At 34.9% G+C, this 24,627-nt stretch overlaps 3 protein-coding genes across 3 annotated transcripts; all 3 read right to left on the bottom strand.

The window, feature by feature from the left end:
- Positions 1-3,858: 3,858 nt before the first annotated feature.
- LOC113360214 (wall-associated receptor kinase 1-like) lies at positions 3,859-6,438 on the bottom strand. Its single transcript, XM_026603748.1, has 3 exons — positions 5,463-6,438; positions 5,156-5,353; positions 3,859-5,063 (listed from the first exon to the last, which is right to left on the bottom strand). The coding sequence occupies exons 1-3, from the start codon at positions 6,436-6,438 to the stop codon at positions 3,859-3,861; spliced, it is 2,379 nt and encodes a 792-aa protein (XP_026459533.1).
- Positions 6,439-8,592: 2,154 nt separating this feature from the next.
- On the bottom strand, positions 8,593-11,940 carry LOC113360215 (wall-associated receptor kinase 5-like). The gene is made up of 3 exons (XM_026603749.1): positions 10,983-11,940; positions 9,760-9,796; positions 8,593-9,649 (listed from the first exon to the last, which is right to left on the bottom strand). Exons 1-3 carry the CDS (start codon positions 11,938-11,940, stop codon positions 8,593-8,595), a joined length of 2,052 nt encoding a protein of 683 aa, XP_026459534.1.
- Positions 11,941-14,099: 2,159 nt separating this feature from the next.
- LOC113360217 (wall-associated receptor kinase 5-like) lies at positions 14,100-19,001 on the bottom strand. Its single transcript, XM_026603750.1, has 5 exons — positions 18,044-19,001; positions 16,941-17,147; positions 15,660-16,848; positions 15,132-15,264; positions 14,100-14,192 (listed from the first exon to the last, which is right to left on the bottom strand). Exons 1-5 carry the CDS (start codon positions 18,999-19,001, stop codon positions 14,100-14,102), a joined length of 2,580 nt encoding a protein of 859 aa, XP_026459535.1.
- Positions 19,002-24,627: the final 5,626 nt, after the last annotated feature.

A 24,627-nucleotide genomic window follows, 5' to 3' on the forward strand; every position in this document is an offset into this window, starting at 1 on the left:
CTACCACTGCTAACACATCAGTTGAGTCTACTTCTGACACTGTACCATCTACATATACTGCTTCACATGTCACCTCAACTGCATCACTATCACCTTCACCAGTATCACCAATTCATAACAATCATACAATGGTCACAAGGGGTAAAGATGGCATCTTTAAAAAGAAGAAATACTCCACCAAATACATACTCTCTGCCAAAATTTTAAAGTCTCAGAATCCCTCATTGCCAACTTGTGTATCTCAATCTTTAAAAAGTCATGTATGGAGACCACCCTTATATGCAGAATACCATGCTTTGCAAACTACAAGCACTTGGTCTTTAGTACCTCCACACTCCTCCCAAAATGTTATACGATGCAAGTGGTTGTTCAGAGTCAAGCAAAATTCTGATGGTTCTTTAGACAAATGCAAAGCAAGACTTGTTGCAAAAGGGTTTCATCAACAAGAGGGAATTGACTTTACTGAAACCTTTAGTCAGGTAGCAAAACCAACAACCATAAGAGTTATTCTTGCTCTTGCAGTCAACTACAATTGGCACATTGCTCAACTGGATGTGAGCAATTCTTTCTTACATGGAGATCTATCAGAAGAGGTTTATATGCAAAAACCTCCTGGCTTTATTGATCCTGACCATCCTACATATGTGAGTAAGCTGCATAAATCTCTTTATGGCCTGAAGCAGGATCCTAGAGCATGGTATGACAAGCTTCAACAAGTTCTTCTTTCTTATAACTTTCAGCAATCCTCTACAGATTCATCCTTATTTGTTCAGAAGTCTGGATCCAGAATCAGTATCATTCTTGTATATGTTGATGACATCCTAATTACAGGAAACTCCAAACCTTACTGTCAAGAACTCATTGCTGCTCTGCAAACACATTTTCCTCTCAAATATTTAGGTTCTGTACATTATTTTTTGGGTCTTGGAGTCAATAGGAATGATTCAGGTATTTTCTTATCTCAAACCAAGTATGCTCTTGACATTCTTGAAAAATATGATATGGTTGGTGATAAACCATGTTCTTCACCCATTGTTCCAAATTGCAAACTCATTGCTAGTTCAGGCACTCCTCTTGATGATCCTACACCTTATAGATCCCTTGTTGGTGCTCTCAAATATCTTACCTGGACAAGACCTGAAATTAGTTTTGTAGTAAATCAAGTCTGTTAACATATGCAGACTCCAACATTTGATCATCTTATTGCTGCAAACAGGATTCTGAGAAATATAAAAAGGTACAATTGATTATGGGATTTTATTTAGTAAAGGGTTATGTACTGTTCATGGCTTCAATGATGCAGATTGGGATGGTGACCCTGATTTTAGAATAAGTACTGGAGGCTATTGTATTTTCTTTGGTTCTAGTCCTGTTTCATGGTCCAGTAAGAGAAAACAATCTGTAGCTAAATCCTCCACAGAAGCTGAGTTTAGGAGTTTAGCAAATTCTATAGCCGAAGTATTATGGATCTGCAAACTTCTCAGAGATCTCCACATTTTCTTCCATTTGTTCCATCTATGCTATTTGAAAATCTCAGTGTTATTTCATACTCTTCAAATGATGTATTTCACTCTAGGATGAAGCATTTGGCCATTGATTACAACTTTATCAGAGAACTGGTGCAGTCCAAGGATCTTTCCATCTCTTATATCTGCACTATTGATCAGGCTGCTGATATCTTCATTAAGGGTTTGTCAGGTCCTAGATTTGCTTCGTTGAAAGACAAGATGAAAGTTCTGCCAAAGACAGCTCTTCTCAGCTTGAGGGGGGCTAATAACAGAATCACTACTTCAACTGTCCATTGTTGGGCTGTCTTTCTCTCATTGGTTGGATTGTTCTGTATGAGATGTCACCTCCTTATTTGTCCTGTGTATGTTAGCAGGAGTGACAGCCTGTCTGTGTAGGATAGCAATCATTTTCAGATATAATCCCTGAGTGTGTGAGAAGCATTAACTGTGTAATAGAAACATAAACTTTTCTTTTATGTAATTGTTTTTAATCTCTGCATGTCTTCAATGATGAACATTCATTTCAATTAATTCTTTGATTCTTTCTGTGTAACTAAGAATCACTATGATCAATGAGTTTTTAGGTGTATGAGCAGAGAAGTCGGGTTTGCCGTAAAATGGAATTCTAAACAGGATTTTGGTGAGGTTTCTACTGAGAAGAAATTTCAGGAACATTAAGCTATAAAAAGAGACAATTATTATACCAAATAAAGCTACAATCTCCATCAGAAATCTTCGCCTACAACCTGTTCGTTAAAAGTTCCTATTGAACTTTATTTTCAACCAATTCTCTCTCAGCATAAACAGCTGCTTACCCCAATCCATTCATAACCCGTTTGATGTAATTTGAGTCCTAGACATTGAAAGATCATGTTATAACCCATTTCTAATCATCAAATTTCATCCAAGGTCGTTGTCTTGTTGATAATTTCGAACACATAGATCTCCCTAGACAATACTTGGACCAGTTCAGATTGTATGACGCTTGGGCAGTGATCACTTCAATATCTTGGATGCTGGCTTAAAACAAAATTACCGTGCATTACCTGCAAGTCAAGGCTATACCTGGAGCTGAAAGCACAAAAAAGTAGGTGAGTATGAATAAGAATCTAAACAATAATCATGGGAAGCTAAAGGGAATTTTGCATGCGATTGATACAACGGAATGTTGCCTACTAATGAAGCAAAATTTTTAATGGCAGAGGAGGAGGAAAAAGATAATGATGGTGAAGACTGGAGCAGCAGCCACCGTTTGATAAGTTAATTCTAGCCATTTGATTAATCTTTTTGTAATCGTTAGATGGAATTAAAATATGGTCGCACATGCTTTTAACCACAACTTGCTAACGGTGATTTAACACCGTTATGTAATTAATATTTATCGATAATTTTAATTTTAAAGGTGACAGACTGCTTGGCCCATGACTTGACCTGACGGTCAATGACGGGTCAAAGTACCAACTCTTAATTTCTAAAATGTTAGGTACCAAATCTAGGTATTGATCATTTGCTGGGGACCAACGGTTACATAGCCCAAATATTAATTGATAAAAAAAAATTATTGATCAAAAAAAGAAAAAGCACAAAAAATGTGTACCACCCTAAACAATAACAGTAACAAGTTACTGTCATTCGATATCTATCTAATTTTCGTTTTACCATGTAATAACCAATTAGGTCCGTTTTATTTATCTTCTTGCTCCATTGCAAAAATCTGACTAGTTTTCCATATATATGAAGATTCTAGCCCAATTTTTCCATAACATTCCAAAAATTCTAACTAATTTTAATTGGTAAAGGGTACCATGCAGTTTTGAACTCCGGTCATTGATATCATCACCCAATGATTTAACATTGTAGTATAATGATACCGATATGTTTAGCCTTATTGCGAACAGCTGCAACTGTACTTTTCTTACTACATATAACTCTTGCATTTCGTTCAAAACCAAATACTCCAACAAACGATGTGCTGCTTACATGAAGGAGATAGATTCAAAGATACATAATTTCGGAGACAGAGGGTTAAATTTCTTTTGGGAAACTTCATACTGTATCTCCATGTTATAAGACCAGCTAAAGTATTGGGCACTTGCCCATTTCAAATTTTGACTTTTCAACACTATCGGCATATTTTGTTTTTTAGACCAAAGGGCAAATTGTATTAACATTTAAAACTCATCGAAAAGATAAGAATCAAGGATCAAAGAATTACAAATCATCAGCCGGCACTAGCGGCTGCATCAAACAGCTTTGTGTTTCTAGACCAAATAAATAAAGTGCATTTTACAAAAACAATAAGCTGAATATTATAGAAAGTATTAGAAATGAATCATTTCCCTCACGCACATCATCTTCCAATATACATGGAGATATTTGTCATGCTTGTCGCCAAGCTAGATCCATCAGTGGAACTAAATGGTACGCTATACAGATCCACATCCACTGGCTCAGGTGGTAAGTTTGTCATTCCAACGTTGGGGTTTGGTTGATGATTCCATCCAGAAGGCTCAAACCTTATCAAACCTTGAAGATCTGCGGCTATTTGCTGCATGCTAGGCCTATCTTCACCCTTTAATTTAAGACATTTCCTCGCCAACTCTGTCACAGCAAGGATTTGCTCCAGGTTCCCATCTTTTGCAACTCCAGCATCGATAAGCTCGAGAACATTGATATCTTCTTCTAGTGAAGTAAAGTATGTTGCAAGATTTACTTGTTCTCCTGGTCTTTCAAAACAAATGGGTTGTTTACCTGTTAAGAGTTCAACAAGAACTACACCAAAACTATAAACATCACTTTTATCCGTTAGTTGACTTGTGTTGTAGTAATCCGGATCCAAATACCCTAAGGTCCCTTGGACTAGTGTTTTTACATGAGTTTGATCTAGTGGAACCAACCTCGACGCTCCAAAGTCTGAAACTTTTGCTGTGTAATTTTCTTCCAGTAATATATTGGTAGATTTTATATCCCTATGAATGATAGGTGGAGACGCTGCAGAATGCAGATACGCAACTGCACTTGCAGTTTCAAAGGCAATCCTCAAACGAATTTCCCAGGTCAACGGGGACGTATCAGCAGCACCCTTGTAATGGATATGTTGGTAAAGGGTACCACATGATACGTACTCGTAAACAAGCAAGGGAACTTCTGTTTCTAAACAGCAACCTAAGAGCTTCACCACGTTCCGGTGATTAATTTGAGATAAAATAATTACCTCATTTACGAATTGCTCGATCTGGGTTTGCTCAACTGTATTAGACTTTTTAATGGCGACTGTACGGTTATCTGACATAGTTCCCTTGTAAACTGTACCATGGCCGCCTCGCCCCAGAACTTGACTCTCATCATATTTGTTAGTTGCCATGTCTAATTCTTCAGATGTAAAAAGTTTTGTCGCTTCTACACCACTGTCGAGGGAAGATAACTGTTCTCTCAACAATAATCCCCCATTTTTCTCAAAGAACTTCTCTTTAAGTCTCTTTAGCATGCGCTTCCTCATGCTTAAGAATAATAAAACCCCGACAACAGACACAAAAACCATCCCCAATCCAAAACCTACATCGACATAATTAAGTTACATATTGTATTTGTACTTAAAAGAGAAGGAACAAATTTATTAATATTTGCAATATAAGTAAGGATATTACCAAGCACGACCAATAATACAGGAAATTCTTTTTTTTCATGCATCTCTTTTTTTTCTTCTTTCTGAAAAGTGCAGCCACTGCCGGCTTTCATGCCATCCCCTGTGGTGCCGATTGGACAAGAACAGTTGTAACCTTCAATTGTTTTTGTACAAATTTCTACGCAAGGATTGCTGTTTTTATCCTCACAGTTATTCACTTCTGTTAATTATCAAGACGTTTGCAATATCAGTATAATCGAAATTCACAAATGGCTTATATTAATGTAAACACAGAAAAGAAATTATAAAAACATTAGACACATATATACCTTTGCATCCAGGACTGAGGTAAGGATTTCCCTCGTAACCATCATTGCAAATGCAACGGTGTCCACCATTTTTTACTTCGTCAGTACACTTACTATTAGCCTGCTGGCATACATAAGTTGTTAAATTAGCTTTTGCTTCTCCACAAGTCTTGTATCCTATGGCCCAATCGAGCACCACCGGTATGACCTTATCCTCATATTTTTTAGATATTTGTGTGGCGTCTAGAGTAAGATCCTCGGAATCAAATGCATACTTTCCTGTCTCAGCCAGTATGGCAAACCTGTTAAAATTGTTTGTGCTCTTGGTACCAGTTCCCATCACAGCCACACCAATTGACTCCAGATCCCTTGGAACGTCTGTCTGGCAGCACCCACTGCCACTGCAAGATCCATCTCTGCTGATACTCTCACAGCTTGATTGACACTCCTTTCTTGCGACACCCTTTGGCCCTATGACATCAGCGGTGAAAAGAGCAACTAAGCCACAGCCAACCCCATATAACTTGTTTCCTGTATATGATACCATAAATGGGGTATCTGATAAGTCGAGATAATTCAGCCCACTTTTATTAAATGAATTCTTCAATTCAAGATGATCAGGCTCGATAGGACTCTTGAAGGTGCGACCATTGAACTCAATGAAGGAGTTTCTGATGCGAACTTCTTTATCTGATATACTTAAAATTTCAAAATAATTAGTTGCATTTATAAAAGGTTTAGGAGGATCATAAGAATGATCGCATATGATACTATATGTGATATGAGCATCACCATTCAATTCTGTACCAATCATGGAGCACTCTTTACCTATACCAAATGGGTATGGAATGGTAACGTTCCCACATTTCGATTGGCAACCGGGTTTTGCTTGCATGAATTCAGCTGATGATGAAAATGATGATATAGATACCACCACATAAAAGATCACAATATGAAGGAATAACGGTAGTTGTGGGGGAAACATTTTCGTTTCCATTTTACCATTCAAAATTTATTCCTACCGTATATATATTAAAGACATTTTTTAACAATGACTCAAAAAAATTACAAAATTATAATGGTGTATTGTCTTTTGAAAATATACTCATTTTTCTTAATATGCAGGATTAAGTAAACGAGAAGAAGTCTTTGATATTGGCATATACTAGTGTCGGGAACATATGTAGAAGACATGTAAACCATTACTGACCGGATATTTATCAAGTGGCAGTACTGTTTCCATTGAAAGATTAAGTAATTTGAATGTTTCTTTGCTCAATAGCGCATTGAGACGCGACTTATATAGGTCTTGAAATGGTGTATTGTGTTTCATATTGATTTTGTCCTGTGCGGCACATAATATTGAAGACATGGATACCATTACTGGTTAATTAATCAAGGGGCAAGGGGCAATTGTTTTGGAAGATAAGGTTACTGATCGTTTTTCTCGATAAGGATATTTTTCAAGGTTGCTAATAGGGGGACCGGTTTATTTGGAGGTGTACCAAAATACAAATAAGACAAAACCATATTTGCCTTGGGGTTGGTACACCCCCAAGCAAATTGGTACCCCATTAGAAGCCTTGACATTTTTAGCAATGACCCAGAATAGAATTATACTGATTGTGTGAAATGACTCATTAGTGAACTGTCTTTGATATTGTCTTTGTACATGTCCTCTTTTTCAAGAAAAAAAAGTCTTTAATATTGGTATATCCGTATATAGCAGTATCGGGAACATATATGTAGACGACATGTATGCCATTACTGGTTACTAATCAAATGTTTATTGCTTGACAGCCCGAAGATGCGATACTTGAAATGGTGTATTGTCTTTCATATTGGTACAGTAGTACCGTTCCGCACATAATATTGAAGACATGTATACCATTAATGGTTACTTATCAAGTGGCATTTGTTGGAAAGGTCACCTATGTAAAGTTGAATTTTTCTTGCGCAACAACGCGGAGATGCTGCTTGTACGAAAACAAGTTTCAAGAGGACTTCTTACGAGCTTTTAGTAGTTCCTGAATCCTACGTTGCGTTCATGTAACCGTTTGTCATGGGACCAACGTCGACCAATATTCTTTTGTCGAGGACTTCAGCTTCAGGAGACAACAATTTAGCACCACTAGACATCAAAACTCCAGATTCATTTGACGACAACTATTACAAATGGGTTTTGTTTATGGTATGAGCAGTCATTTACTTTTGATAGGTATATGATTGCAGAAGATGATTTAGAATCTGCATCAATCACGTTATTAGGAAGTGTACAATAGAGTGGTAGCGCCAGCCTAAACTCATTGTGGTGCTAATGCCTCTAGTAAACTTTTATTGTGCTTGTTGCACCAATCATAATCAACATTGGTGAACATCAATCCTAGGTACTGAACTTTAATCTGGACAAAATGTTAGATTAGATACACGAAATTACAAATAATCCTTGGAAAATTAAGAAAACAAATAGAGAAATTTCAGTTCATGACATCTTGATTTCAGGTGGAAATACTTAGAGCATCTCCAATGAGAAGTTCGTTTCCGTGTTATGTGCAAGTCCTTTTACACGGATGTGAGATCAAAATCTCCTTAAATTAGGGAGGTAAAATAAAAACATCTCTAACCATAAATTTATGTATATTGGTTAGGTACCTTTTAAACCCTTGATTTTAAAGTTAAATATACCATAGATATTGCTGACTAGGCTTTTCACATCCTCATAAAGAACCTCTAAAATTAGAGGATGAGTTAGAGGATGTCTTTGTAACTAACTTATACATCAGCTTTACCTTAAACCTCCAGGTTCCCGTTGGAGAAGAATTTATGTTAAAAATTAGATAAATCTTAATGTCCCATTGGAGATGCTCTTATTAATGCATCGACAAGTCAGACGATACAGTTACAGCCACTCTGCCTATCTATAATGTCATTCATATGAAAGCTCAAATCATATACCTCTCCATCCTTCTGATATTTATGCAGTTTAAGAACCTATTTGGCAATCAAATCCCGGAGCTCCAGTAGATACTAGTCAAAACCAAAGAAATTCTGATTGACAAAAAAAAAAAGATATATAAAAGCCATTACAAATTTTTAACTTTTTGCCTCCATTGACGTTCCAAATAGTAGAAATGATTTTTACATAGACGGATCATCTTGCAATATACACTGACATATTTGTCATACTTGTAACCAAGCTAGATCCATCATTGGTACTAAATGGTACACTATACAGATCCACATTCACTGGCTCAGATGGTAAGTTTGTTGTTCCAACGTTGTGGTTTAGCTGATGATTCCATCCAGAAGGCTCTACCCTTATCAAACATTGAAGATCCGCTGCTATTTGTTGCATGCTAGGCCTATCTTCACTCTTTAATTTAAGACATTTCCGCGCTAACTCTGCCACAGCAAGGATTTGCTCCAGGTTCCCATCTTTTGCAAGTCGAGCATCGATAAGTTCGAGAACATTGACATCTTCTACTAGTGAAGTGAAGCATGTTGCAAGATTTCTTTGTTTTTCTGGTCTTTCAAAACAAATTGGTTTTTCACCTGTTAAGAGTTCTATAAGAACTACACCGAAACTATAAACATCACTTTTATCTGTTAATTGACTTGTGTTGTAGTAATCCGGATCCAAATACCCTAAGGTCCCTTGGACTAGTGTATTTACATGAGTGTGATCTAGCGGAACCACCCTTGACGCTCCAAAGTCGGAAACTTTTGCTGTGTGATTTTCTTCCAGTAATATATTGGAAGACTTTACATCCCTATGAATGATAGGTGGAGAAGCAGCAGAGTGCAGATATGCAATTGCACTTGCAGTTTCAAAGGCGATCCTCAAACGAATTTCCCAAGTCAATGGGGACATCTCAGCAGCACCCTTGTAATGTATATGTTGGTAAAGTGTACCACAAGATACATACTCGTAAACAAGTAAGGGAACTTCAGTTTCTAAACAACAACCCAAGAGCTTCACCACATTCCGGTGATTAATTTGAGTTAAAATAATTACCTCATTTACGAATTGCTCAATTTGGTTTTGCTCAACTGTATTAGACTTTTTAATGGCGACTATACGATCATCTGACAGAGTTCCCTTGTAAACTGTACCATGGCCTCCTCGTCCAAGGACTTGACTCTCATCGTATTTGTTGGTTGCTATTGCTAATTCTTCAGACGTGAAAAGTTTTGTCGAATCTACGCCACTGTCGAGGGAAGATAATTGTTCTCTTAACAATAACCCCCATTTTTCTCAAAGAATTTCTCTTTAAGTTTTCTTAGCATTCGCTTCCTCATGCTTAAGAATAATAAAAACCCGAGAAGGGATACAAAAAGAAACCCCGATACAAAACCTAAATCCACATAAACAATTTACACATTATATTTGCACTTAAAAAAGAAACAATAAATTTATGAATATTAGTAGTATCAGCAAGGAAATTACCTAGCGCCACCATTAATACAGGAATTTGTTTTTATTCTTTTTTCTCTTCTTTCTGAAAAGTGCAGCCACTACCGTCTTTCCTCCCATCCCCGGAGCCGCCCAATGGACAAGAGCAGTTGTAACCTCCAACAGTATTTGTACAAATTCCTTCGCAAGGATTGTTGTTTTGATCCTCACACTTAATCACTTTAATCACTTCTGTTAATTATGAAGATGTGTTGCAGCATCAGTATAATCGACATTCATAGAGGGCGCTTATAAATAATAAATATAAATTCGTAAATATCTATACATGCCTTTGGTGCTTATCAATAATATAAGGCTTCTCTTAAATATAGCCCATGTTTTTATTAACTATAGCCACATAAAATAGGTCATTAATTCAACCAAACGTGTTCTAATGATTATTTACATAATCCATAAAATTATACATGATTTTTATATATAGCCCGTCAAATCCCTAAATAAAAAAAATAAAATTAAGTTAATTATGTAATATGTGGGCATATATAATTGATGATTTTAGAATACCCAGTTTTATGTAATCATGATTGAGAAAAAAAAAATTTATCTTAGAAATCTTCTTAAAGAATAACAATGGTTATGGAGTTTTAGAAAATTGATTTTAGGAAAAGAATCAATACCTTAGTTGATTTCATTTCTTTCTTCGATTGATATTATTGTGGAGAAGTTTTAAAGGAATAGTGAGAATATATATCCTCAATTGATAATCATGATTTGGAAAAATAACATCGTTTTATAGAAAAGGTGAAAAGTTGGTGATTTTTTTTGAAGGAAAAGTAAAGAATAAAGGTTTATAATATGGATGATTTGTAAGAATAATGAGAGAATGATTATAATATGGTGATTTTTATAATTGAAATATAATTTAGATTTGATCAAAACAAAAAAATTACGGTTCATATTTTAATTTTGGGAAGAAGTATGATTATAAGTTAAACAATTAAGACTCGTTTGATAATTTTAGCTTTTCGTTTTAACTTAAATTTTTCCGACTATGATTAATAAATGCATGGGCTACACTTCAGAGAAGCCTAAAACAAATATACATTAGTTCATATATATATACATACCTTTGCATCCATCAATAAGGTAAGGATTTCCCTCGTAACCATCGCTGCAAAGGCAACGGTATCCACCATTTTTGATTTCGTCATTACATCTACTATTATCCCCGCACCCATAAGCTGTTAAATTAGCTTTTGCTTCTCCACAAGTCTTATATCCTATGCCCCAATCGAGCACAATCTGTATGACCTTATCGTCATATTTTTTAGATATTTGTGTAGCATCCAGAGTAAGATCCTCGGAATCAAATGTATACTGCCCTATCTCAGCCAGTATGGCAAACCTGTTAAAATTGTTTGTGCTCTTGGTACCAGTTCCCATCACAGCCACACCAATTGACTCCAGATCCCTTGGAACGTCTGTCTGGCAGCACCCACTACCACTGCAAGATCCATCTCTGCTGATACTCTCACAGCTTGATTGACACTCCTTTCTTGCGACACCCTTTGGCCCTATGACATCAGCGATGAAAAGAGCAACTAAGCCACAGCCAACCCCATATAACTTGTTTCCTGTATATGATACCATAAATGGGGTATCTGATAAGTCGAGACAATTCAGCCCACTTTTATTAAATGAATTCTTCAATTCAAGATGATCAGGCTCGATAGGACTCTTGAAGGGGCGACCATTGAACTCAGTGAAGGAGTTTCTGATGCGAACTTCTGTCTCTGATATACTTAAAATTTCAAGATAATTAGTTGCATTAATAAAAGGTTTGGGAGGATCATAAGAATGATCACATATGATATTATACGTGATATGAGCATCACCATTCCCTTCTGTGCCAATCATAGAGCACTCTTTACCTATACCAAATGGGTATGGAATGGCAACGTTCCCACAATTCAATTGGCAACGTTTTCCTTGCACGAATTCAGCTGATGATGACAATGATGATATAGATACCACCACATAAAAGATCACAATATGAAGGAATAACGGTAATTTTGGGGGAAACATTTTCATTTCCTTCATACTATTTCGAAATTGTTCCTACCGTATATATATAGTTTTCGATATATCGAAGACATTTTTAGCAATGACTCAAAATAGAATTACTAATTAAAATGGTGTACTGTCTTTGAAATTTTCTTTGGACATATCATCTTTTATCTGAATTGGATGATTAAGCAAACAGAAGAGATCTCTGATAGTTGGTGTATAATAGTGTCAGGGAACATATGTAGAAGACATGTAAACCATTACTAGCCGGATATTAATTAAGTAACTTGAATGTTTCTTTTCTAGATAGCGCGTGCAGCACATATAACATTCAAAACATGGATACCGTTGATGGTTACCGATCAAGGGGCAATTTTTTGGATGAAAAGGTTTTTAATTTTTTCTGGATAAATGGAAGACATTTTTAGCAATGACTCAAAATAGAATTATACTACGGAAAATGTGTCATTTGTCCAAATATTTTTAAAACATGGTTCTAATGGACGAGTAAAAATTAGTATGGGTGAAATGAACACCAAAAATGTAGCAAGAATAAAACTGAATTTATCCTGGCTTAAACTTATAAAAGAGTGAGGATGAAATTGGATACATCCTGATTTAAATTAAAAATAAAAAAAATATTGAAAATGGGTAACGATGAAACGTTTTACATCATGACCATTTTTACATTCTCGTCCATTTGAACAGTATCAAATTTTACATGTCTTTTTCACCCAGAAATTGTTGATTTTGGTCTTATTAACCAATTTAAAATGGGTCATTTGTCCAAATAATTTTAAAACATGGTTCAAATGGACGAGTAAAAATTAGTGTGGGTGAAATGGACACAAAAAATTAGCGAGAATGAAAATTGATTCATCCTGGTTTAAACTTAAAAAATAGCGAGGATGAAACTGGATGCATCCTGATGTAAATTAAAAATAAGAAAAAGTATTTGAAAATGGGTAGGATGAAACTGTTTACATCCTGGCTATTTTTACATTCTCGTCTATTTAAACAGTATCAAATTTTACATGTCTTCTTCATCCAAGAATTGTTGATTTTGGTCTTTTTAACCATTTTCAAATTTTTTTTCTATTTTTAATTTACATCAGGATGCATCCAATTTCATCCTCACTCTTTTTTAAGTTTAAGCCAAGATGAATCTAATTTCATTCTTGCTATTTTTTTGGTGTCCATTTCACCCATACTAGTTTTTACTCGTTCATTAGAACCATGTTTTAAAAAAAAAAAATTAGACAATGACCCATTTTCCGTCTAACTATGAACGAATTATACTAATTGTTAACGACTCATAAGTGAATTGTCTTTCATATTGTCATTACTGGTTACTAATCAAGCAAAAAAAGTCGTATCCTGTTTCTAAAGGAAAAAAAAAAGTGTTCAATATTGGTATATCCGTATGCAGTAGGGTCGGGAACATATATAGAAGACATGTATGCCATTACTGGTTACTAATCAAATGGCCGTAGTTTGAATGTTTATTGCTCGACAGCCTGAAGATGCAATACTTGAAATGGTGTGTTGTCTTTCATATTGGTATAGTAGTGTGCGGCACATAATACTGAAAACATGTATACCATTACTGGTTAATTATCAACTGGCATTTGTTTTAATTTGAAAGGTCACGCAGCTAATTAAGTTGAATTTTTCTTGCGCAACAATGCGAAGATGTTGCTATTACGAATACAGGTTTCAATAGGACTTCTTACTTGCCAGCTTTTAGATGTCGCCGAATCCTACATGGCGTTCATGTAACGGTTTGTCGTGGGACCAACGTCGACCCATATCATACTGCGGAGGACTTCAGGCTTTTCTTTGTCTTTTTTCTTTTTTTTTTTGATAAAAGGAAATTTCATGAAACTAGCAGAAACAAGTTACAATGTTTTCATTACATAAGACACTAGACCACTTTTCCGTTCTAGATTTTTCCCATTGTCTAGAATCAACATGTACATACACATATTTGTTAAGGAATTTCGCTAAATTATCCGTTAAACTATTACAAGACCTCCGAATATAAACGAAAGAGGAATAAGCATGAAATTTGTTGAACTCTAAAGCTTGGTTAAGGATAGCTTTCGATGTCCAATTTACAGCAAAATTGTTCTTCTTAATCCTGTCTATCACATTCTGATTATCGTTAAGGAAGATTATCACTTCATTTCCCCTATTTCGAACCCATCTTGTTGCTTCTCGGCAGGCTCTGGATTCAGCTTCTTCTGCACTTGAGCACCAACCTGTTCCACCTGTGAAATCAGCAATATGACCACTGTTATTCACCTCGACAACCCCATAGGCAAATCTTTTTTCCTTGTTATGAAAAGAAGCATCGAAATATATATAGTTAACTCCCTGTGTTCCATTGAAACTTTCATGAACACAACCTGGGTGAGTTATATCCCAAATAGACGAAGTATTCAAATTTTTTACACATCACAGTTTTTTTCTCAGGTATTGTGGACTATCTTTCCTAATGAAATCAATCAAATTCTTAGGATTAGAGATAGCATTATCAAAAACAACCTTGCACCTATATGGCAGAGGAGGAGGAAGAAGATAATGATGGTGAAGACTGGAGCAGGAGCATGGCTGTAGTTTTGATAAGTTAATTCTAGCCATTTGATTAATCTTTTTGTAATCGTTAGATGGAATCAAAATATGGTCGCACATGTTTTTAACCAAAACTTGCTAACGGTGATTTAACACCGTTATGTAATTAATATTTATTGATAATTTTAATTATAAAGGTGACAGACTGCTTGGTCCACGGCTTGACCTGACGGTCAATGACGGGTCCAAATACCAACCCTTAATTTTTGAAATGTTAGGTACCAAATCTAGGTATTGGTCATTTGCTTGGTACCAACGGTTACATAGCCCAAATATTAATTGATAAAAAAAAATTATTGATCAAAAAAATAAAAAGCACAAAAAATATGTACCACCCTAAACAATAACAGTAACAAGTTACTGTCATTCAATATCTATCTAATTTTCATTTTACCATGTAATAACCAATTAGGTTCGTTTTATTTATCTTCTTGCTCCATTGCAAAAATCTGACTAGTTTTCCATATATATGAAGATTCTAGGCCAATTTTTCCATGACATTCCAAAAATTCTAACTAATTTTAATTGGTAAAGGGTACCATGCAGTTTTGAACTCCGGTCATTGATATCATCACCCAATAATTTAACCATTGTAGTTTAATGACACCGATATGTTTAGCCTTATTGCGAACAGCTGCAACTGTACTTTTCTTACTACATAGAACTCTTGCATTTCGTTCAAAACCAAATACTCCAACAAACGATGTGCTGCTTACATGAAGGAGAGAGATTCAAAGATACATAATTTCGGAGACAAGAGAGTTAAATTTCTTTTGGGAAACTTCATACTGTATCTCCATGTTATAGACCAGCTAAAGTATTGGGCACTTGCCCATTTCAAATTTTGACTTTTCAACACTATCGGCATATTTTGTTTTTTAGACCAAAGGGAAAATTGTATTAACATTTAAAACTCATCGAAAAGATGAGAATCAAGGATCAAAGAATTACAAATCATCATGCCGGCACTAGCGGCTGCATCAAACAGCTTTGTGTTTCTAGACCAAATAAATAAAGTGCATTTTACAAAAACAATAAGCTGAATATTATAGAAAGTATTAGAAATGAATCATTTCCCTCACGGACATCATCTTCCAATATACATGGAGATATTTGTCATGCTTGTCGCCAAGCTAGATCCATCAGTGGAACTAAATGGTACGCTATACAGATCCACATCCACTGGCTCAGGTGATAAGTTTGTCATTCCAACGTTGGGGTTTGGTTGATGATTCCATCCAGAAGGCTCAAACCTTATCAAACCTTGAAGATCTGCGGCTATTTGCTGCATGCTAGGCCTATCTTCACCCTTTAATTTAAGACATTTCCTCGCCAACTCTGTCACAGCAAGGATTTGCTCCAGGTTCCCATCTTTTGCAACTCCAGCATCGATAAGCTCGAGAACATTGATATCTTCTTCTAGTGAAGTAAAGTATGTTGCAAGATTTACTTGTTCTCCTGGTCTTTCAAAACAAATGGGTTGTTTACCTGTTAAGAGTTCAACAAGAACTACACCAAAACTATAAACATCACTTTTATCCGTTAGTTGACTTGTGTTGTAGTAATCCGGATCCAAATACCCTAAGGTCCCTTGGACTAGTGTTTTTACATGAGTTTGATCTAGTGGAACCAACCTCGACGCTCCAAAGTCTGAAACTTTTGCTGTGTAATTTTCTTCCAGTAATATATTGGTAGATTTTATGTCCCTATGAATGATAGGTGGAGACGCTGCAGAATGCAGATACGCAACTGCACTTGCAGTTTCAAAGGCAATCCTCAAACGAATTTCCCAGGTCAACGGGGACGTATCAGCAGCACCCTTGTAATGGATATGTTGGTAAAGGGTACCACATGATACGTACTCGTAAACAAGCAAGGGAACTTCTGTTTCTAAACAGCAACCTAAGAGCTTCACCACGTTCCGGTGATTAATTTGAGATAAAATAATTACCTCATTTACGAATTGCTCGATCTGGGTTTGCTCAACTGTATTAGACTTTTTAATGGCGACTGTACGGTTATCTGACATAGTTCCCTTGTAAACTGTACCATGGCCGCCTCGCCCCAGAACTTGACTCTCATCATATTTGTTAGTTGCCATTTCTAATTCTTCAGATGTAAAAAGTTTTGTCGCTTCTACACCACTGTCGAGGGAAGATAACTGTTCTCTCAACAATAATCCCCCATTTTTCTCAAAGAATTTCTCTTTAAGTCTTTTTAGCATGCGCTTCCTCATGCTTAAGAATAATAAAACCCCGACAACAGACACAAAAACCATCCCCAATCCAAAACCTACATCGACATAATTAAGTTACATATTGTATTTGTACTTAAAAGAGAAGGAACAAATTTATTAATATTTGCAATATAAGTAAGGATATTACCAAGCACGACCAATAATACAGGAAATTCTTTTTTTTCATGCATCTCTTTTTTTTCTTCTTTCTGAAAAGTGCAGCCACTACCGTCTTTCCTCCCATCCCCGGTGCCGCCCAATGGACAAGAGCAGTTGTAACCTCCAACAGTATTTGTACAAATTCCTTTGCAAGGATTGTTGTTTTGATCCTCGCACTTAATCACTTTAATCACTTCTGTTAATTATGAAGATGAGTTGTAGCATCAGTATAATCGACATTCATAAAGGGCGCTTATATATAATAAATATAAATTCGTAAATATCTATACATGCCTTTGGTGCTTATCAATAGTATAAGGCTTCTCTTAAATATAGTTCATATTTTTATTAACTATAGCCCACATAGAATAAGTCATTAATTCAACCAAACGTGTTCTAACGATTATTTACATAATCCATAAAATTGAACATGATTTTTATATATAGCCCATCAAATCCCTAAATAAAAAAAATAAAATTAAGTTAATTATGTAATATGTGGGCATATATAATTGATGATCTTAGAATACCCAGTTTTATGTAATCATGATTGAGAAAAAAAAATCTATCTTAGAAATCTTCTTAAAGAATAACAATGGTTATGGAGTTTTAGAAAATTGATTTTAGGAAAAGAATCAATACCTTAGTTGATTTCATTTCTTTCTTCGATTGATATTGTTGTGGAGAAGTTTTAAAGGAATAGTGAGAATATATATCCTCAATTGATAATCATGATTTGGAAAAATAACATCGTTTTATAGAAAAGGTGAAAAGTTGGTGATTTTTTTTTAAGGAAAAGTAAAGAATAAAGGTTTATAATATGGATGATTTGTAAGAATAATGAGAGAATGATTATAATATGGTGATTTTTATAATTGAAATATAATTTAGATTTGATCAAAACAAAAAAATTACGGTTCATATTTTAATTTTGGGAAGAAGTATGATTATAAGTTAAACAATTAAGACTCGTTTGATAATTTTAGCTTTTCGTTTTAACTTAAATTTTTTGGACTATGATTAATAAATGCATGGGCTACACTTCAGAGAAGCCTAAAATAAATATACATTAGTTCATATATATATACATACCTTTGCATCCATCAATAAGGTAAGGATTTCCCTCGTAACCATCGCTGCAAAGGCAACGGTATCCACCATTTTTGATTTCGTCATTACATCTACTATTATCCCCGCACCCATAAGCTGTTAAATTAGCTTTTGCTTCTCCACAAGTCTTATATCCTATGCCCCAATCGAGCACAATCGGTATGACCTTATCGTCATATTTTTTAGATATTTGTGTAGCATCCAGAGTAAGATCCTCGGAATCAAATGTATACTGCCCTATCTCAGCCAGTATGGCAAACCTGTTAAAATTGTTTGTGCTCTTGGTACCAGTTCCCATCACAGCCACACCAATTGACTCCAGATCCCTTGGAACGTCTGTCTGGCAGCACCCACTGCCACTGCAAGATCCATCTCTGCTGATACTCTCACAGCTTGATTGACACTCCTTTCTTGCGACACCCTTTGGCCCTATGACATCAGCGATGAAAAGAGCAACTAAGCCACAGCCAACCCCATATAACTTGTTTCCTGTATATGATACCATAAATGGGGTATCTGATAAGTCGAGATAATTCAGCCCACTTTTATTAAATGAATTCTTGAATTCAAGATGATCAGGCTCGATAGGACTCTTGAAGGGGCGACCATTGAACTCAGTGAAGGAGTTTCTGATGCGAACTTCTGTCTCTGATATACTTAAAATTTCAAGATAATTAGTTGCATTAATAAAAGGTTTGGGAGGATCATAAGAATGATCACATATGATATTATACGTGATATGAGCATCACCATTCCCTTCTGTGCCAATCATAGAGCACTCTTTACCTATACCAAATGGGTATGGAATGGCAACGTTCCCACAATTCAATTGGCAACGTTTTCCTTGCACGAATTCAGCTGATGATGACAATGATGATATAGATACCACCACATAAAAGATCACAATATGAAGGAATAACGGTAATTTTGGGGGAAACATTTTCATTTCCTTCATACTATTTCGAAATTTGTTCCTACCGTATATATATAGTTTTCGATATATCGAAGACATTTTTAGCAATGACTCAAAATAGAATTACTAATTAAAATGGTGTACTGTCTTTGAAATTTTCTTTGGACATATCATCTTTTATCTGAATTGGATGATTAAGCAAACAGAAGAGATCTCTGATAGTTGGTGTATAATAGTGTCAGGGAACATATGTAGAAGACATGTAAACCATTACTAGCCGGATATTAATTAAGTAACTTGAATGTTTCTTTTCTAGATAGCGCGTGCAGCACATATAACATTCAAAACATGGATACCGTTGATGGTTACCGATCAAGGGGCAATTTTTTGGATGAAAAGGTTTTTAATTGTTTTTCTGGATAAATGGAAGACATTTTTAGCAATGACTCAAAATAGAATTATACTACGGAAAATGTGTCATTTGTCCAAATATTTTTAAAACATGGTTCTAATGGACGAGTAAAAATTAGTATGGGTGAAATGAACACCAAAAATGTAACAAGAATAAAACTGAATTTATCCTGGCTTAAACTTATAAAAGAGTGAGGATGAAATTGGATACATCCTGATTTAAATTAAAAATAAGAAAAAATATTTGAAAATGAGTAACGATGAAACGTTTTACATCATGACCATTTTTACATTCTCGTCCATTTGAACAGTATCAAATTTTACATGTCTTTTTCACCCAGAAATTGTTGATTTTGGTCTTATTAACCAATTTAAAATGGGTCATTTGTCCAAATAATTTTAAAACATGGTTCAAATGGACGAGTAAAAATTAGTGTGGGTGAAATGGACACAAAAAATTAGCGAGAATGAAAATTGATTCATCCTGGTTTAAACTTAAAAAATAGCGAGGATGAAACTGGATGCATCCTGATGTAAATTAAAAATAAGAAAAAGTATTTGAAAATGGGTAGGATGAAACTGTTTACATCCTGGCTATTTTTACATTCTCGTCTATTTAAACAGTATCAAATTTTACATGTCTTCTTCATCCAAGAATTGTTGATTTTGGTCTTTTTAACCATTTTCAAATTTTTTTTCTTATTTTTAATTTACATCAGGATGCATCCAATTTCATCCTCACTCTTTTTTAAGTTTAAGCCAAGATGAATCTAATTTCATTCTTGCTATTTTTTTGGTGTCCATTTCACCCATACTAGTTTTTACTCGTTCATTAGAACCATGTTTTAAAAAAAAAAAATTAGACAATGACCCATTTTCCGTCTAACTATGAACGAATTATACTAATTGTTAACGACTCATAAGTGAATTGTCTTTCATATTGTCATTACTGGTTACTAATCAAGCAAAAAAAGTCGTATCCTGTTTCTAAAGGAAAAAGAAAGTGTTCAATATTGGTATATCCGTATACAGTAGGGTCGGGAACATATATAGAAGACATGTATGCCATTACTGGTTACTAATCAAATGGCCGTAGTTTGAATGTTTATTGCTCGACAGCCTGAAGATGCAATACTTGAAATGGTGTGTTGTCTTTCATATTGGTATAGTAGTGTGCGGCACATAATACTGAAAACATGTATACCATTACTGGTTAATTATCAACTGGCATTTGTTTTAATTTGAAAGGTCACGCAGCTAATTAAGTTGAATTTTTCTTGCGCAACAATGCGAAGATGTTGCTATTACGAATACAGGTTTCAATAGGACTTCTTACTTGCCAGCTTTTAGATGTCGCCGAATCCTACGTGGCGTTCATGTAACGGTTTGTCGTGGGACCAACGTCGACCCATATCATACTGCGGAGGACTTCAGGCTTTTCTTTGTCTTTTTTTTTTTTTTTTTTTGATAAAAGGAAATTTCATGAAACTAGCAGAAACAAGTTACAATGTTTCCATTACATAAGACACTAGACCACTTTTCCGTTCTAGATTTTTCCATTGTCTAGAATCAACATGTACATACACATATTTGTTAAGGAATTTCGCTAAATTATCCGTTAAACTATTACAAGACCTCCGAATATAAACGAAAGAGGAATAAGCATGAAATTTGTTGAACTCTAAAGCTTGGTTAAGGATAGCTTTCGATGTCCAATTTACAGCAAAATTGTTCTTCTTAATCCTGTCTATCACATTCTGATTATCGTTAAGGAAGATTATCACTTCATTTCCCCTATTTCGAACCCATCTTGTTGCTTCTCGGCAGGCTCTGGATTCAGCTTCTTCTGCACTTGAGCACCAACCTGTTCCACCTGTGAAATCAGCAATATGACCACTGTTATTCACCTCGACAACCCCATAGGCAAATCTTTTTTCCTTGTTATGAAAAGAAGCATCGAAATATATATAGTTAACTCCCTGTGTTCCATTGAAACTTTCATGAACACAACCTGGGTGAGTTATATCCCAAATAGACGAAGTATTCAAATTTTTTACACATCACAGTTTTTTTCTCAGGTATTGTGGACTATCTTTCCTAATGAAATCAATCAAATTCTTAGGATTAGAGATAGCATTATCAAAAACAACCTTGCACCTATATTTCCAAACATACCAAAGAACATAAGCAAAGAAATATCTATTATCATTATCATCAAGCCACATAAGACGTACCAGTCTTTGTAAGACAGGTTGGAAGCAAAATAGAAGTTATGAGAGAAGGATGGACCTCTCCAAAAAACCTCAGAGAAAAGGCAATTCTTGAATAAATGCTTAACACTTTCGATAACATAGTTATTACATAAGGGGCAATGTATAATGTGAGTATGTCTTCCTAAAACTTCTCTAAAAGGTGGATAGTCGCTTAAGTTTTTCCACATAAAGATTTTTACTCTAGGAATTATATTTAGCTTCCAAATTCCTTATCATTCCACAGGGGTATTGACATGTTTCCTATCACACAGAAATTATACGCAGACTTAACTGAAACAGACCCATCTTTAGTACGAATCCACATCAAAGAATCTTCCTCAGTCAGTTACTATCAGGTTCAAGCAACCTAATTTTTTTGTCGGAATCACTATCAAACACACTATGAATAAGTTGAATATTCCAATTACCTTCATTATCAATTAAATCAGACACTTTAGAAATAAGTTGTATGCATTCACTATTCTTAGGTTTAGGAGTTTCACCTTGCGGTAGCCATTTATCAGACCACACTTCAATGTTTTTACCGTTTCCTAACAGCCAACAATGGTTTTCTTTAATAATGTCTAGGCCCTTATAAATGCTAGTTCATACCCACGACGTAACCGATTTCTTCTTATGCCTAAGAGGAATAGAGTTTGGGAAATATTTATTCTTAAGAATGACGCACCACAGTTTTCAGAGTTCTTAATCAATCGCCAGGCCAGTCTAGTTAACAAAGTTAGGTTAAAATTATGAGGATTTTTTATACCCAAACCTCCATTAGTTTTACTAGTGCAAATAAAGTCCCAAGCCTTAATGTACAAACCTCTATTATTTTTGTTTTCCTGCCACCAGAAATCTCTTTGCAAAGCATCAAGTTTAGCTAAAGTTTTTTTTGGGAAGAAGGAAACACATCATTTGGTACATAGGCATAGCACTAATGACAGAGCAAATCAGAGTGGTTCTACCTTCTTGTGAAAGAAATTTAGCTTTCCATCCCTGAACTCTATTGTAGACTCTATCTATCATATTCCAATAATTGAAACTCTTGGACCTGTTGAAAAATAAAGGGGTACCTAGTTATGTGTCATTTTTGGTAATTCTACCAACCTTAAAGATTCTGGCTAGCAATTTACAATGTTTGTTTTCAACTTTTTTACTGAAGTAAATGCCTGACTTCTGGTAATTAACTAACTGACCTGAGGAATCACTAAAAATTCTAAGAGTGTCCAATAAATTTATAGCTTGTACTATAGTAGCAATATTAAATATAAGAGAATCGTCTACAAAAAACTAAATGAGAAACATAAGGACAATTTTTATTAACTTTTATACCAGTAACCTTGCCAGTACTTTCAGTATGGAAAAGAAGCTTAGAAAAAGATTTCATGCAAATGATAAAGATATAGGGTGACATAGGGTCACCCTGCCTAATTCCTCTAGTAGGAAAGAATTTTTCCCTCGGGAAACCATTAACAAGCACAGACGACGAAACAGTGGAAATAAATTTATAAACTAAATCACAAAAATCATTCGAGTAACCAAATTTTTTGAAGGCAAACATTATAAAATTCCATTCCAGCATATCAAATTCCTTAGAAAGATCAAGTTTTAAGGCCATATGGCCATTTTTTCTCTTACTAGTTTTCATGGTATGGAGGATTTCGTGAGCCACTACAATATTGTTTGTTATCTGCCTATTAGGTATAAAGACAGATTGGTTCTGAGATATTATTTTATCTAACAGGGGCTTGATCCTATTTTCTATTATTTTAGTCACTGTCTTATACAGGGCATTAGGTCTGAAGTCACTAGGGTTTTTTTTTGGAATTTTAGTTTTTGGGACAAGGGTGATGAAGGAATGATTGATTTTCTAATTGAAACATTTGTCTTTAAAAACTTTTTGGACCCAGTTAACTATATCATCCTTAAGCAAATCCCAATGTTGCTAATAAAAGCCAGGGGGGAAACCATCTAGACCAGGAGCCCCCTAAGCATTCATTAAAAATAACGCATCTTTAATTTCTTTTTCACTAGGAATTTCTTGGAGTCTATAATTATCATTATCATCTATTAAAGGAGTTAAAATGTTATCGAAGATGGGATCAATATCATTTTCACTAGAGCTAGTAATGCTCTTGAATTGATTAGTAAGGAGTTGACTTAATTTCTATTGTCCTTCAATACATAGCCCAGAACTATCCCTCAAGGTATAAATTCGATTGTATCTATTCCTATCATAAGCATACTGGTGAAATAATTTTGTGTTATTATCATTTTCGTTTATCCAAGTTTCTTTAAAATGTTGACCCCAACACACTTTTTCTATTTCATACCAATTTGCTAGGTCATTCTGTAACTTTTTACTTTTTACTTTTGTTTCTAGACTATAAGGTTTCTGGTTTTACTTTTCAATATTTTCTAGGATGCTAGAAATATTCTTAAAAATATTACCGAAATCTTTCTTATTCCAGATTCTAAGCTCATACTCTAAATTCCTTAAAGTCTTAAACAGGTTACTGTTGTTTTTCTTACTTTTCTGAACTTTATTTTCTATAACTTTCCTATAGTCTTTATGCTCAATCCAGAATTTCATGTATCTGTAAGGTTTTGCCAATTTATCACCATTTGGCAGAGTCTCTAGAAGTATAGGAGAGTGGTCTGAAACTATCCTAGTAAGATGCTTGTTACAGGATTTCGCAAATAATTCTAACCAGTTATGGTTGACTAGAACTCTATCAATCCTCTCATGTATGTGTTGGTTTCCCGTTCTTTTATTAGTCCAGGTAAAGGGAAGGCCTGTGAAATTAAGATCTACAGAACTAATACTTTTAATAAAATCCCATTGGTCATTTTTAAGGTTATTATCTAAAGCATCATAAATGAAAGTGATAAAAACATTCATATTTTCTTTAAAGACTTGAAAATGAAAGACACTATCTTTAAAAGAAACAAGTTTAGCATGAACTCCCTGATTCCATGCAGTGGAA

The sequence above is a fragment of the Papaver somniferum genome, chromosome 3 (genome assembly GCF_003573695.1).
Source record: "Papaver somniferum cultivar HN1 chromosome 3, ASM357369v1, whole genome shotgun sequence".
In the NCBI taxonomy this organism is placed as follows: domain Eukaryota; kingdom Viridiplantae; phylum Streptophyta; class Magnoliopsida; order Ranunculales; family Papaveraceae; genus Papaver; species Papaver somniferum.